The following is a 16,106-nucleotide window of genomic DNA, read 5'->3' as shown; positions in this document are numbered from 1 at the left end:
GTCAGGATCAATCACTTAAGTATTTGTTTCGTCCAAGGGTAAAAGCAGCGTTAGCATCTAAGTCACACAAGTCCTTCCTGCTCGAGTGGCGATGGCCACCATTCGGTAGGACTGCCGTGGTGGCATCACAGGGGCCTGTCATCCTGTTCCGTCCCATTTCTTCCTCCAGCGATCGCAGGCTCTGGCCCGTGAAGGCCCCCAGACTGGTCTGGATGTCCAGGGAAGTCGCAGCAAGTTCCTGAGTTACCACGAGGTCCGCTGACCACTCCCTGAGACTCAGTCTCTAGTCGAGCAGCACACTGTTGCAGCCTGCTGACCGGAGGCTGCTGCTGTCCTAGTAAAAAGCCTTGCGGGGTTTTCACATAGCCTTACAGACTTTGTGTTCCGTTAATTCCTGGGTATTTCATACATTTTTTATTTGGTTCATCTCCGTACGATTAAACTGTTATTTCACATCCTCTAGCCAGAGAGGAATGTCACCTGCGAATAAGGACGGTGACCGAAACGTCCTAACCACAGGGAGGTCGGGAAGGGTTCTCTGTGACAGCGACAGCCGTGCCCGGTGCTGCCCTGGCGGGGCCCCCGCTGTGGGCGCTTGCTGCCTGAGGCCTGGTGGCCCAGGGCACCTCCCGCTGGCCCAGCCTCTGACTGTGGCCGTGCCGCTTGCAGGAGCTCCGGGGAAGGTGGACCTGCGCTGCCCACGCCGTGGGCCCCTCAGGGTCACCCCAGGAGCGTCCCTCCCGTTCCCCCCGTGGAGCTGAGTCAGGCCCCCCAGTCTCTGGCTCCCGCAGGGCCGAGCGCCTGTCCTGGGTCCCGTGTGCAGGGACTGGCCTTCTCCTAGAAGAGCCGGTTTGCTGGGGGAGGCAGGTTGTGCTGAGAGTCATCGTCTCTTGAGCTATTTTACCATTTTCTGCTGCTCCCCGGGACTGTGGTCATCCTTGGGGCAGGCGAGCTTTCCCCTCTCCTGTGCCCGTCAGGCAGGGCGCGTGTGGCTGGGAACTGGGCCCACACTCGCTGTCGCCTGAGGGGGCCCGGCAGGTGGGGGTTCCACAGCGGGAACAGTTGGGCCCTGGCCGGCGGCGTCCGGGTTGAGCGTCATCAGCGAACCAAAGGGGCCCAGGCCTGGCGAGGTGCGGCTCAGCCCCCAGTCGGGGCGCAGATGGGGCGGCTGGTCGGAGCTTCCCGCTCACACCGGTGTTGCCCCGCTTCCCTCCGCTCTGAAGTCAATAGCGTGTCCTCAGGTTGGGGGGGGGGGCAGCTGTGCTCTTTTTGTTGTATTAGGTGGAGAATCCTTGGTTTTCTGCTTACTCGTTGTTTTTAACAGCCTAAAATTTATTATTTGACTATTTCAGAGCGAGTGGTTCAGTGACATTTAGTTCACTTAGAATATTGCACAACTGCTAGCACTGTCTGGTTATAACACAGAACGTCTTCACCACCCGAAAAAGACACCCTGTGCCCATTAGGCAGCTGCTCCCCTGGCCCTCCCCCCGCCCCGGGGAGCACTCCCCCTCCCCCTGCTCCTGCTCGGCTCCCTCTCAGGGCTGAGGAGCCCTCCTTCATGGGACAGACCTCAGTCCAGACGGGCCTGCTGCTGGGCGTGTGCATCGCTTCCGTACCCTGGCGACTGTGACCCACTGTCTCAGCCCCGCTTGCAGTTCTTCAGGGCGGGTTGCTGGGTTGTGTGGTGGAGACTGTCACCTCCAGGTCCCTGAGCTGTTGTTCGTGGAGGTGAATGTTCATAAATGTCACCATCCTGGCTGCTGTTGGACCTGAGGTCCAGCGTCACTGCCGCCTGCCCTGTTCTGCAGCCGTGGCTACCGTCCGTGGCCAGACGTCCCCACCTGGAGCACGGCGCCCGGTCCTGGCAGCCCCGCTTCTCTTCCCGCCTCTGTGAGCGGGACTGCTCTGTGCGTCAGATAAACGGCATCAGAGGCTGTTTGTCCGGAATGGCTCTGCTCCCTCGGGGTCTCCTGGGACGTTCCAGGGCGGGGACAGCAGCCGAGGGCCCGAGCTCCCTCCTCTCCGTGCGGCCCCTACCCCGTCGGTTGGGCGGAAGTGACGGCCACTCCCACATAGTGAGAATCACACGTGCTCTTGCCTGTGAATCAGCTGTTCTCTGTCTGTGCCTGTTGGGGTGCTCTGGGCTGTTCCAGGGGGTGGGGTGGGTTTGAAGAGCTAGTGAGTTGAGGGGTGTGACTCTCTTCCTTGCAGGGACAGGGAGGAAATTGGGCAGAAACCTGGCTTCGTGGCACTGGAGCCGGTGGGGATGCTGACTCCCTTTATTACCCGCCCCAGGTGGCTGAAGAACTGTTGCCTGGAGCCCCGCCTCCAGGTCCCCTGGGGCGACATTAAGGAGCCCCTGGCTGTGACCCTGGGACCTGGCATAGCTCGTGGCTGCCACTGTCAGGAGTCCCGCTTCCCCCCGAGCCTGTCTGCGCCTAACGAGTGTGCTGCAGGAACTCTGGTCTCTAGGAACCTGTTCATGAGCAGGTGGGTGGCCTCGCCGGGCACGCCCTCCCCGAGGGCCGCTCGGGCTGCTGGGCCGGACCCTACTCTCCCTGGGCCGCGCCTGCCGCCCGCTACGCGCACCTTCCAACGCGAGGCCGCCCAGGGCTTGTAGGGGAGAAAATAACTGCCTGTCGGTTTCCCAAGGCGGCAGCTGTGGACGTTTGCGTCCGCCTCGTGCCTCCTCACTGGCGCGTGCTGTGGGCGGGACCCTGCCCCTGCCCAGCCCCAGGCAGCCTGGGGACCCCCGCCCCGCCGCCCTGCTCTGGTGGGCAGGTGGGGAGGTGGGGAGGTGGGCAGGGATGGGGCGGGACTCCCAGCAGCGGAGGACATGCGGGTCTTCCCGAGGGCGCCGCCACCTTAAAGGAGAAGCCCGGGCCCTACGAGCCCAGGCGGCGAAGGCGGAGGGAGCGCAGGTGACCCCCCCCCCCCGCCCCCCAGCAGTGCTGTGCCTGCAGCCTGGCCCACACGCAGCGCTGGGCGTCTCTGTTCCAGACCGTCACGCTGAAGGCTGGTCCTTCCTGTGTTTGTGGCGTTGGAGCGCCAGCTGGGGTGGAGAGGGGAGGGCGACGTGGGGCATCCTGGAGCGGCTGCCCCCTGGGTGTGAGCCGGCGCGTCCAGTGGGGAGGACGCGGGGAGCCTGTAGGGAACAGCAGCTTAGTCCCAAACGGTCCACAGATGGATGCCATGGCCAGACCACACGTGTTACTGGACGTGAACACCCCACCCCAAGGGAAGCCCCCGTCAGCAAGAGCTGTGTTCTGGCCAAGGAGGCCTCAGGGGTGACGCTGCCCTGCCCGGGAGGTCTGGGGAGGAGGCCACCGGCTGCGGCTTCACGCCACGCCCTGTTCTGCTCTGACTGCCGCGCCCCTAAAACACTGCGCATTTGACTGTGAAGACGGTGCTTTGGGGTGTGTTTACTTTCAATTTAACCTTTTCCAGAGGAGCGCAGGGAGGTGGGGGAGGGGTAGCTCTTAGCCTCTGTCTCTGAAGGCCCTCAGGGGTGGCAGGCTGGGGCCTCAGTGAGCCCCCAGGGCAGGGCCTGGGGGGGGGGGCCTGCAGGCCTGCCCTCCACCCTGGGGCACATGCGTGAGCCTGGGGACCCAGAGAGGAGCAGGGGCGCCCCCGTCCGGGGGGCTGGGCTGTTGAGGTCTGGTGGCCCTGCGACCGTGCAGCGCAGAGGCCTGGCTCATGGGGCCCTTCCCCCAACGTCTCCCTCTGCCGGGATGGCCCCTGGGGGGCTGCGGTCGCTGGGCAGAGGACGCAGGTCCCACTACTTTCACCGCCTCTGGGACCCTCACCCCTTCCTGCCCCCTCAGTGGCTGCTCATCGTGCCCTCGTTGTGCAGCGGCCACTTGGACGGGGGCGCCTGTGCGTCGCAGGTGCTGTGAGGCTTTCCTCGCCCAGCCTTGCGTTTTCTTTTTGTTTGTGGTGTTCGTCGTAAAGATACGTTATATCATCAGTCACGTCGGTTTGAAGATAACCAGCATAGCTTACACACAACAAAGTGGACAGGTTTTGAGGGTCTGTCTGCGCTCGCCACCTCCTCGGACGGTTCCAGCTGGGGAGCCCCACCTGCCCCTCCTCTTGCCTCAGCCCTGGACACGGCCTCTGATTTTTATCCTCAGCTTGTAGGACTTCCTGCCCTAGATGTCACAGAAGCAGAGACTTTGCCTGCAACCCCCAGTCACTGTCCGCGTTCCCTGTCAGCGGGGCCGCGCTGTGCCGTCCGCCCGGGGTCTTTCCTGTGTCTGTCCCCTTTCGTCACTGGGCAGCGTCCCGTGTGAGCGCGTTGTGTTCAGCGTGGAGGCCTCGGGGCATGTCAGCCTGGGCTGCCCTGCACGTCCCCACAGGGCTCTGCGTCCCTCTGGGGCAGCGGCACCTTCGGGTGCAGGCGCATTCCACGCTGTGTGTCCTTCTCAGCAGGGCACTCCCAGCCTGCAGGCCGGACAGCCCTTCCTGCGTGTTTCCTTCCAGGGGTGGGACTGCTCTTATTCTCCTCGTTAACCCTTGAAAGGGGAGGGACGCCCGGGGCCCTGAGCGGTCGGGGAGCCCTGCAGGCGCTGCTGCCGGGTGTGCGTGCGCACGCTCTTGCCTCAGCCCAGCTCTGACCTCTCTCCCCCCCCTTCCCGCAGCAGCAGCAGGAGCTGCTGGCCATCAAGCACCAGCAGGAGCTGCTGGAGCATCAGCGGAAGCTGGAGCGGCACCGCCAGGAGCAGGAGCTGGAGCAGCGGCACCGGGAGCAGAAGCTGCAGCAGCTCAAGAACAAGGAGAAAGGCAAAGAGAGTGAGTCTGCCGCGGTGCCGGGGGCGGGGTTCTCCGCGCCCTCTCCAGAAGCCGCCTCTGGGGGCCGCCTCCCCCGTCACAGCGTCCGCCCAGGGCCTTGCTGCCTGTGCTCCAGCCCCGATGGTGGGCTCTGCCCCTCGTGGGGGCTGCAGAGCGGTCAGCACAGCTCCTGGTTTAGCCTGAGTGACGTGAAGAGCGTCTGCAGACCCCTAGGGGCCTGAGAAGCCGTGGCACCCCCGGCGCAGGGCACGCTCCACCCGCGAGCTCGGCCCTCCGCGTCTCACAGCTCTTGCTGTCGCGGCGTTCAGAGGGCCTTGGCCTGGCGCTGGCATGTGGGGGCACCGTGGCTGCCGGGCGGCTGTGCGTGCACGTCTGGAGGCCGGGGTGGTTTGTGCCCCTGGAGGCTGCTCTGTGCGCTGCTGCCCCCCTTTTGGAACATTCTCGAGGCTTGCGTGGCCGCGGGACCGAGGGCACTGTGCACTCCACACTGACTTGGGCACAAGGTGGCTAGCCTGAGGCCGGCCTGGTGCAGCCGAGCTGCAGCTTCCCACCCAGCTTGGTCGAAGGGAACATGCCCCGTGGCCGCTATGCCACTGGCTTCCGGCAGCCGGTGCGCACCAGCCCCAGGCCTCGCAGAGCGCCAGTGCTCAGCTGCACGTGCTGTCCCCTCGTCATCCCGAAATAAGTCAGGGGCGCAGCTCCGCCCTGTGTCAGGGCGTGGGCAGTGATGGACGGGCGGTTGGCACATCCTGTGCTCACAAGGAAAGAAGATGTCACGTGCCCTCCGAGACGCAGCGCCGACCCCCAGGTCCCGAAAGGCCCTTCAGCGTCAGCTTCTGAGCCGTGAGCAGGCACAGGTGACCGCAGTGCGCGTCTGTGTCAGCATCAGTGTCGTGTGCTCGGCGGCGCGGGCCGCTTCTGATCCTTCTCGGGAGGTCTGCGGTTTGGGTTTGACAGACATACCGAGACCCGTCGTCGGGGTGTGGGAGCAGTCCTTGGGGACACCTCCCGTGTGGCTGTCCAGGGTACACACACGGGACCCTGACAGCCACCCCCTTCCCAAAGGCAGCCGCTCCCACTGTCATTTCTTTCCTCCGCCTCCGGGAGGAGTGGGGCCCTGCTTGGGGCCCGCCGGCTTCCTCCTATTGCTCGGCACCGTGCCGGCCCCTCCGCGTGCTCCGTCAGGCGTGTCCCGGGCACCGCAGGTGATGCGGGCTGTTTCCCGATGCAGCTGTCACAGCCAGGCTGTGACAGGCCCTGTGACGTGGCGCTGCCCAATCTTAGGGTGGCTGTGGGCTTGGCTGTCATACATGAGGCCGGACGGTTACCCAGGTCACTGCACCAGTTTCTGCTGCCACCAGCTGTGGGGCATGTCCCCACCATGGTGTTGCCATTGGTCACTGTCAGCTGGGCACACCGGCTCCTCATGAATCCAGCATATCCGATGACCAGCGGGACTCGGTGCACTCTGCCGTGCAGTGGCCTGAGGGACGTCCCCTGGCGCGGGGTGTGCCCACGTGTCCGGCAGCCAGTTCCCTTTGTCCTGAGGTGGCGTGTCCTGTACTGGAGTCACACGGAGCACGTCCTGCCTCCACACATGGCTCCCCCGCCTCACTCGGGCTCAGTTCTGGGGCGGCACTTACGGTGCTTTAAATAATTCTGCAGTTTTGAAATTTCTGATTTAATTCCAATTAATGCCATTCATTTGATAGAATAGTGAATTCTCAGGTTTTGTGGGAGTTTTGGTATTTCAGCATCGATATACTTTTGTCAGTGAGGCTTTATTTCGACTCGTGACCTTTAGGAATCTGAGCTGCACTGTCTTTGATATAAATGTGCGTCCTGGCCGGGGGCTCAGCTGGTGAGAGCCGCACGCAGACGCCGAGCCGCTGGTCAGGGCGCCTGCAGGGCTCAGCCAGCGCCCGCTCCGGGGAGGGGCAGCGGAGCGCTGCTCTCCTCTCTCTCTCAAACCAATAAATGAAAACGAAGAAAGTAAACGTGAAGGCAAGTGTCTCTCCCTGAGCAGGTCGGGGGGAGTGAGACGGCCCCTCACTGCTGTTCACGGCGACGGCCTGGGTGGGAGCGGTTGCCTTCGCGAAGGACAGTCCAGCGGTTTTTTTCTTACAACCGTTAACTGCTCACGGTCCCTGCTTCTGCCGGGGGGCGGCGGGTCTGCTCTTCTCCCGGCCGTTCCTCGGGGCCTGAGGTGCGAAGCCGGACGTCCGGCACGAGCCGCGGTGTACAGACGGGAAGCAGCGCCGGGCCCTGCCTTCCCGCAGCTGACAGCGCGCAGGAGGGGCCCCGGCGGAAGGAGCGGGGAGTGTCCCTGAGAGGCCGGTAGCCGCAGTGCTGCGGGCGCTCAGGAGGGGGGGCCGTTGCCCCCGGGTCCGGGAAAGCGTCCCTTCCAGTGGGCGGGCCTTTCTCCTCCGCACTGCACCCCTTCGTGAAGAGGAAGGGGGTGCCTTTCCGAACCCAAGGCTGCCCCAGGCCTCGCTCTTCCGCCCGAGGCCGGTCTGGCCCAGCGGCTGGAACAGGCACGGTGAGGGGCTGTGGCTCCCCGGGCCACTCGGCTGCGCAGTGTCCGAGACGTCCGCAAGCGCGTCAGCGAGATGCTTCCGGGGCTGCCGAGTCCAGTCTGTCCGTTGTCGCCGCGCTGGTCTCCCTGAGCAGTAATTCTGCGCGTGGACGGTGCTGCTCACTGGCCGGTGTGCTGTGCGGGCGGGGTCTGCCAGCACCGAGGGAGAAACCTGCGCCCGCCGCACAGTCCCCACGGGTTTGTGAGCTGTTCCACTCGCCGTGTGAGGGTGCCTGCCACCGAAAGTGCCGTTTGAATCTCCACGGTCACGGGAAGTGCCTGGGCCTTTCCTGAGGGGAGGGACGGGTGCAGGGGCAGAGACGGAGGAGGCAGGCTAGATGCTCACACGCCTGTGTGGGGTGTTCAGAGTTTAATTTCTGTGTCTGCTTCTGAGATTAGCTCGTTTGTGCTGTCTGCAGGGTACCTGCCAGGCTGGGACAGAGGTCCTTGTCCCCTGAGCTACCAGAAGGATCCTCACAGGGCCGAGGGGCCCTCCAGGGCAGCTGCAGGCACGGGGGACCCCTGACCGACTCAGAGCAGGGAGGGCCTGTGACTGAGCAGCCCCACCAAAGCCCCTGCGGCACGTGCCTCTGGCGCTGGTGCCCTGCTCGCCGCCTTGGTAGCCGCTCGGCTGGAGGAGCAGAACTGTGCTTTTGATTTGACTGGAGAGGAACTGGCTGCCCTGCGGGTTCGGGGGCATGCCGGCCGCTTGCCCAGGGTGCGGGTGCCGCCCTGCTGCCCGCGCCCGCTCGAGTGTCCTCCTGTGTAAGAACAGTAAGCCTTCCTTCCGCAGTGGGTCTCGTGTCGGGACAGGAAGTCTCCATACTGACGGCACGTGCGTTGTAAGCGGGACACGATTATGTAAAAACCTTGGGGGAAGAGGCCTGGCATTGCACCTTCTCCCTCCTTCAGGAGGCGGCCGAGGGGCAGAGCCTCCCGAGTTAGACCCCCCGGGCCCAGCCCCTCCCTCGCTTCTGGCGCGGAGCTGCCGCCCGAGCAGCCCGCCCAGTCGCCGTCCTGTGCTTTCTCCCGCGCCAGGTGCCGTGGCCAGCACAGAGGTGAAGATGAAGTTGCAAGAGTTTGTCCTCAATAAAAAGAAGGCGCTGGCCCACCGCAGCCTGAACCACTGCCTCTCCAGTGACCCTCGCTACTGGTACGGGTAAGTGGCCAGGCCCGGGGCGCGCGGGCCGTGATCAGGTTGGTGGCGCCAGTTCTGCACCTGGGGGACTGCTGGGATCGTGTGGGGTTTGACTCCCCAAGGCACGGAGCCAGCGTGGTATGAGCGACCCTCTCTGTGGTTAAGGCACGCGTGGGCACCCAGAGGGGCATGCGCCCGTCTCCCAGGGGCCTGAGGGGCACTCTGGGCTGCGGCCTGCCATCTGTCCTTGCGTCTCTCTGGGACTCTGATCTCAGGTGTTCACACGCACCTTCTGAGTTTCTTCCCCACATTGCCTAGATTTTTAGGGAAATCGATAAGCCAGGCCAAGGGCTCTCCCCCAGAGCCTGCATGATGGACAGACACTGTCTTTCCTCTCTGCTGAGAGCTGGCAGTTTTGCCCTTGGCAGCAGAGGCGGCACGTGTGCAGGGGTGCGCCCCACGAAGGGGGCAGTTAGGGGCTGGCCGCCCACCCAGGCCGGGTCTGGGGGGCGTGACCAGGCTGCTTCACAGGCGCTTGCTTTGCATTTGCTTTTCTGCTGCTTCCAGGCAACTCCGTTTTGGGAAGAAGCCCGTGGGGTAGGTTTATGAGTTGAAATTCGATGACCATTTATTTCATTGGGAAAACATGGGGCTTCTTTCAAGCCCTAAAGAACTGAAACCCCAAAGCCCATTGAGGTGACCCGTGTATCCCCATAGATGACAAGACAGCCTGCAGTCCTGTTGTCCCTGGCCCCGCTCTGTCCCCAAGCCCTCTGCACTGCTGCTCACTGCGGGGACACGGGGCTGTGCTCACGCCGTGGCCTGCTGGTGGGGTCATTGCAGCTCAGCCAGCAGTGCAGTCACACAGCAGGGACGGCCACGGGTCCACGCAAAACTGTTACGGAGCCCGGAGCCAAGGCCAGCTGAGATGGGGAGGACTCATTAGACATTCCTAGGACCGCGCACTCAGGCACACTGGAGTGGCCATGTCTGATCTGTAGTCTCCTCACTAGTGACAGTCATGAGGGTCTGTCATGGGGAAGCTGCTGTCCCTGGGAGGTGTGTGGAGGAAGGGGGTGTCCACAGGGTGTCCACAGTGCCGGACTGAGGACGGCAAGGAGCGGGGCGGCCCACAACCCAGATGGGGCTGCTTGTCTGGGTTCAGGGCTTGGCGGGGTGCACCCTGTCCTCGGGGTACTGGGCATGGGCTAGAGTGAGCAGGCAGCTGGCCTTTCCTTTGTTTAGGCTCTGCTTGGCAGCTCTCTTCTTTTGTCATGCTAAATCAACATCACGGAGCGACCTTTCGCGTTCCCTGGCTGTGTGACGCAAGAAACGTCAGAGAACGGGGTTCGTAGGGAAAGTCAAACCTTGACCCTGCGTCACAGCGCGCGCTCAGTGCAGGTGTTGTCAGCCTGACCGCAGAGCGGAAGCAGTAGCACTTGCAGCAGGAAGCGCAGGAGGAGCCAGGCATGGTGACCTTGGGGAGAGGCGGGCAGAGTTCCTGGGACACCTGAAGCATCAGCTGTAAACCGAAAACTCAGGCACACTGACTTGATCGAAGTCATGACCTCTGCTCTTTGAAAGGCACCATGTGAAAATGAACAGGCAAGTCACCGGCCAGGAGGCGGGCACGCAGCAGGTGTGTCTGATGGCAGCTCCGCCCGCAGTCGGGCCGCAGGCAGAGGGTCTGCTGGTGCCGTGCGCGCTGCCCCGGGTCCGCACGGCCAGGCGGTGGGGCTGAGACGTGGCAAGGGGCCTTCTCGTGCAGAGGGCACAGCGTGGGTGCTGGAGCAGTGGCTCCCGGTGACATGTGGCTCGGGACCCCCAGCCTTGAATCCACGGCGCCCGCCACAGGCCAGCGTGGCTCCTGAGTGCTGAGATGCGGCTGCTCCGATTGAAGCGCTGTGGCAGCTCCAGGCACACCAAGTACAGAGCCTCCACTTGAAGCAGAATCTTCCTTCGTTAGTAATCTTCAGATGGGCTTCATGTTGAAAGGATAACGTTTTGGACATATGAGGTTAAAAGAGAATACAAACGTTAATGCCACGTTTCACGCCATTTTAGCATGTCCACTGGGTGATGAGGAATTGCACAGGTCGCCACTGTGACTGTTGGACAGGCTGGTGTCAGCGACTCTCTCGCCCACTTCAGGCACTCGCACAGGTCTCACGGGAAGGGCCAGTTGTTGATGGGAACTAGACGGCTGGGTCTGTGTTTCACTGCATTACAGTCAAAGTAATGTTCAGGGAGGGAACAACACAATGCTTGTGTTTCTGTCTTCGTCAGCAAGGGTGGTCATCAAGGAGGGTCCCCTCCGGCCTGGCAGGGTCCCAGGCGGGGGGACGGCAGGCAGCTGTGCATTAAGGCTGGAGACCTAGAGGGCCATTCCTGGTCGAGGCTGCGGTGGGGGTGGAGGAGCAGGCTTCGGGTCCCGCCCAGTTACGAGGGTGTGTCTGCATGAGGGTGCGGGCGACAGTGTGAGGGCGCAGGCGTGGCCGTGGCAGGCATGTGGGTGCGGGTGTGCCACCATGTGTGACACTCGGGTTGTCACGTGGGAGTGCTGTGCTGCAGGGACAGGAGTGGCTTGTGCTCACACTGTGACTTCCTGCTCCCTGGTGGGATAAGTGGGGTTGGGGAGTAGTTACCCGTGTCCCCGGGAGGCCCTCTCTGTGACCTCCGGTGGCACCTGTGCTCGTCCTCCCGCTGGGGAGCGGGCTGGGGGCCTGGACTCACGGGGTGGGGCCAGCGGGGTCGTCCCAGCGCCTGCTCCTGGGGTCGTGAGGACAGCCCTGCCAAGCACTCCGGGCCAGGGACACAGGCAGCGTCCCCTCGGTGGTTCCAAGAGAAGGGGCGGGTGCCAGCCAGGGGACCTCGCTTAGTGCCATTCCCAGGTGCCACGTTCCTTACAGAGGAGGGTCACAGCCTGCTGTGTCGTGGTGGCCGGGGCCCAAGCCCGCAGCGTCTGCGGCCTGTGATGCCAGCAGCACCTCGGGAAGCTAAAGGGAAGCTCTGTCGGCTGTGGGACGAATGTAGCCTCTCTAGCCTTTGCCTGAATTATGGACAAACTACCATCCAAGTATAGTAGCAGTGGTTATCTGTGGTTCCTTTTTATTAATAATTGATAGTTTTAAATCTTATAACACATACACACAGGTCTTTTCATGTTTCCTGGGAAGGAGAAAACGGAGTCTGATAACTGGGCACTGACGAGGGCTCTGAGGCTGTCCGGGCCACGCTCCTGTTGGGCATGTCGTGAAGCTCCGTTTGGTGCAGAGAGGCTGTTAGTGCCCAGGCCTGGGACGAGGCTGTGGGAGACGGTCTCTGGGGGGAGGCCTGCGGGGTCTTAGCACAACTGCAGGTTAACAGGCGGGCTTCCCGCCCGTGGGTACCCCTGTCCCAGCCTGAGCTCCAGCCCTGGCCACACGCGGTCCTTGGGCACACGAGATCAGCTGATGGGTTGCATCCCTGCAGGGGTGGGGGTGGGGGTGGGCGCGGTCTGGCAGGGCTGTGCCCACTGATGGAGCGGGTCTCTGAGCAGCACTTTCTTTACCCCTGTCTGCTTCCGGACATTCAGATGCCCACCTGTGAGCGTTTAGGAGCTCAGGTTCTGAATCCGGGTGACACCAGGTGCACGGAGAGGGAGAGCTGTGCATTTGAATAAATAGTCTAACAAATGCCGAGGAAGTTGGCAGATTTGTTTCCAGTCGTTAAGCAGATTACCGTTTGAATTTCACAGCATTCATGACATCTCTGGTGCTCCCACAAGACTCAGGAGGCCACCCCTCCCCTGAGTCTCCTCCTGGCAGCCCCCAGCCCCGTGCTAGCCAGTGGAAATGTTCTGAGTCCTCCCTGGCTGGCCATAAAGGAGCCAGCCACCTTTACAGATCAGCCCCCAGGCTCTGTCCCTCCCAGTGGCAGGAGGGAGAAGGCCCAGCAGAGATTCTGTTCCGTGGACGCAGGATGCAGAGTCTGCTGCCAGAAGTACCCGAGACTCCAGCCCCTAAGGGCCCAGACGTCACTAGCCGTCACTCCCAAAGGCCACTCCCCAGCCACAGCTGAGCCCGCTTGTCTGCCTCTGGCTCCTGGGCCAGGACAGGCCCCTCTGTGAGCCTGGCCGCCCAAGCACAGACAGGACGGGACCCCTGACAGCGGTGGCCCAGCAGAGACCTCTCAGCACCGGGCCGGGCTGCGGAGCCGCGACCGCCTGTTGTCTGCCCCTTGGTCAGCGTGGCGTTGGCTTCCCTTCAGTCTTGTCCCAGAGAGGAGGCCAGTCTACCCAGGAGGCCTCCACTGGGCTGGGGTTGATGTGTCAAAGGGACCATGCGCGGGGACAGCAGCTTGGGCGTGGGCCCGGCCACACTGTGGGCCACCTCCACTGAGCGTGTCTTTGCATGTCCTTCCCAGGAAGACGCAGCACAGCTCCCTGGACCAGAGCTCCCCACCCCAGGGCGGGGTGTCGGCGCCCTACAACCACCCGGTCCTGGGCATATACGACACCAAAGACGACTTCCCTCTCAGGAAGACAGGTCAGTGGCCCGGCCCGCGGCGGTGGGGGGGTGGGCGGACTCTGCGTAGTTTGAGGATGTGCTTTTTTATCGGAGCATCATTTTAAGTGACATTCTTACTTTCCCACGTGAGTCACACCAAAAGCAAGGCACCTCGTGGGTGCACAGCTGCTTTGTGCGAACACACAGGCTTCCTGTCCTCCTGGGGGCGCAGGGCACTGTGTGGCCCAGAGTCCCGGCGCGGGGCCCAGCAGCCGCTGGTGGGCCTCGGTCTTCCGTGGTTGGCCCTCGGTGCCGCTGTGGGCAGGGCCTGGGCAGCAGGGGGCGGGGCACTGGGGCTGGGGGCTGTGTGGGAGGACATTCAGTGTCCTGCAGGGGCGTCGCGGGGGACACCATAGGGACCTGTGTGGCACCTTCTGTCACAACCCAGAAGAGGAGGGCATGTCCAGGAAAAGGGGGTTCCAGCCCCCTGCCCTTGTCCAGCCTGGGTGGTTTAGGCAGGCGCGGGGTTTGAGAAAGATGAGCATGGCCAAGGCCGTGCACAGGGGCTGAGGAAGGGCAGGGCCAGGGCAGGAAAGCCATCCTGAGCTTCGTCCCAAGAGGCAGGGCCCACATGGCAGGGGAGCCCCGGGCCACGAGGCAGCGTGGGCAGTCGGGGACACCGTACCATGGAAACAGGCTGCTTGCCCGGCCTTGTCTTCATAAACACAGGTGTGTTATCCCGAGGGTTTCAGCTGATTCGGGGCAGAAGGGCAGTAAAGCGGTCACAGCCCAGTCCATTCTCCCCGGGTACTGGGGGCAGGCGTCCTGGCCCGACCCGCAGCCGGAGCCGCAGGGCCCCGCAGCAGGCGGGTCTGTACCGTCGCGGGGTCCGCCCTGGGAGGGACCAGGATCAGAGCCCGAGGAGGAGGGGGATGGCAGCGCAGCCCAGAGCCTTGACTGGGTGTTGGAGGAGGTGGCAGAGCCCATCCCCGCCGGATAGGGGTGTCCTGCAAGTGTGTACAAGCCCTTTCCTGCTGAAGGCAGACGTGTGGCCTCCATCCTCTTCGCGCTGAGGGTGTGCTCCTCACGCTCCGTCTGCAGTGGAGAGCCCTCCAGCTGGGCAGAGGGAAGGGTCTCCGGGTCCAGGGCCCGTCCTCCAGGCACCCCCCGTGCACTCTTAGGTGCTGTAGTGCACACACTTGGGTCCGCAGAGCTGGATTCGGGGTGAGCAGCGCCCCGGGCTGGGAGGGAGGACGGGCGAGGCCCTGCTGCCGCGCGAGGTGCTCGGTGACCCGGGACCCGGCCCAGGATGTGGTCACGCTCGGCCGTCAGAAGGCCTCAGCAGCACGTTATTGACGTTCGTGCTAAAGGTCTCGGCGGAAGCGTTCAGGCCTTGTAAGGGAAGAGTCCAGCGTGGTGTCACCTGGTGGTGTCTCCTTTCAAACACCCAACGTCACGCGCTCTGATTCGCATCCGCGTTTCTGCTAGAGCCCATCCCAGGACGCTCTAAAGGGCATGTGGGTTACCCAGTGTTTCGGGGGGATCAGTGACCACCTTTGCTAAGTGGACTGCACTTCAGGCATCCCGTGGTTTCCTTCTTAACTTGCTGACCCTGCACCCAGTCCGTGCACCTGTCGGCCTCAGAGGGGCGGCCCCAGGGTGTGCAAGCAGGTACAGGGCACTGTTGCTCACCGCTCTGCACCCCCACCCTGGCCTCGCTGCCTGTGCTCGCGTGCTCTCCGGGGGCGGCGTGCCCGCCCGTCTTTCTCACGAGCAGGGCCTGCTCGTTGGCCTGAGTGTCAGCACACTCGGGTGTTGCGTGACCTGCCTGGACCCCGCCCCTGTGGCGCGCTTCACCCACTGCCCTGCCACCGGGGAGCTCGCGGCCCCTGCGCATCCCTCAGTTTGCCGCCTGTGGCAGGTTCTGCTTTTGTTTTCCTGAGCTTTAGGACGCCCTTGGCCCTTCCCCAGCCAAGCAGCCCATTCTGGCCAAACGTAGCACCCTCAGCCCCTCCCACCAGTGCCTCACATCAGCCAGAAACCTGGGGGGCCTCTGGGCTCCCCTTAGGAAGAGCTCACGGAAGCAAATGTCCACACTTACAGCCGATTCAGGCCACAGAGTGTGCTTTGCTCTGCAGGGTGTCGGGGGCGTCTTCCAGCTCCGGGCTCGCCCTCTCCACCAAGCACCCACCTCCCAGGTCAGCTCGATGACGCTGTGCAAGGCCCAGGGCCCCGATGATTGACAGCAGGGTGTTCTCCTCCTCCCACCCGGATACGGAGGGGTCATTTTCTAGGCACGGGCCCAGAGCAGGTGAGGGGCGGTGGTGCCCACAGTCCCTGGGTCTCCTGGGCAAGGCCTCAGCGGCTCCCCTGACCCTGGACTTCAGAGCCTCTCCAGGCCCAGCAGTGGCAGTTGCGCCAGAAGTGCCGACGTCCCTGGTGCCACACCCTTCACGAGGTGGCAGACGGCTTCCCCCGAGACATCAGGGAACGCGGCGTCAAGCACCGCGTTCACGCCGAGGAGAGCGGGCTGCTCCGCGGGGAGAGCCCCCGGGCTTCACTGTGCGGACGGCATGCGGGACCTTCACTTTTCTCCAGTGGCCTCTTGGGCGTCACATTTTAATAACCACAGAAACACCTCGTCGTCGTCCTGCCACCCTTCTCCCGCTTCGCCGGCTCATTCAGCTCCGCGGCCACGTGCTCCTATGCCCATCGGGACACCGGCAGCTGGCGTGGGTGCGGTTGGCCCCCGTGTGCTATGCTGAGAACGGTCCCCGAGGGAGGCCCGACTGCGTGAGGCCCTGAGCTCCCAGAGGCCCCTGCGCACGGTGCACCGGCCCTGCGCCCAGGACACCCGGTTGCCGGCCAAGTTCACTTCTGCAGTCGGGCTCCTGCTGGCTCTTCCTTCTAGAACGTTCATCCAGCTCTGCCCCTTTCCCCACGGATGGCCCACATTCACAGTTATTCACGGGATGTGTCAGCCCCTGAGATGAAACGTGCCGGACGTCCCTCCGTCTGTCGCTGGAGGAGCTGCCTGGAGGCCCTGGTGCTCTTACGCCGCACGAGGTGTTCAGAGGTCTCAGAGAAGGCTTTGTGCTTGTCCGGAGAAACC

The 16,106-nt window shown here is 63.5% G+C and overlaps 1 protein-coding gene across 1 annotated transcript in view; it reads left to right on the top strand.

Moving 5' to 3' along the window:
• HDAC4 (histone deacetylase 4) overlaps positions 1–16,106 on the top strand; it is a 192,114-nt gene that overhangs the window by 124,608 nt on the left and 51,400 nt on the right. Inside the window, exons 5-7 of the mRNA XM_090285259.1 lie at positions 4,644–4,794; positions 8,408–8,528; positions 12,912–13,033. Of these exons, the coding sequence (XP_090141385.1) occupies positions 4,644–4,794; positions 8,408–8,528; positions 12,912–13,033 (394 nt within the window). The remainder of the gene's footprint in view (positions 1–4,643; positions 4,795–8,407; positions 8,529–12,911; positions 13,034–16,106) is intronic.

The sequence above is a fragment of the Furipterus horrens genome, unplaced genomic scaffold, assembly GCF_987537825.1.
Source record: "Furipterus horrens unplaced genomic scaffold, mFurHor1.1.pri manual_scaffold_1, whole genome shotgun sequence".
NCBI lineage: Eukaryota > Metazoa > Chordata > Mammalia > Chiroptera > Furipteridae > Furipterus > Furipterus horrens.
The sequence above is the reverse complement of the archived record's forward strand: the minus strand, read 5'-3'. Positions and strand labels throughout refer to the sequence as shown.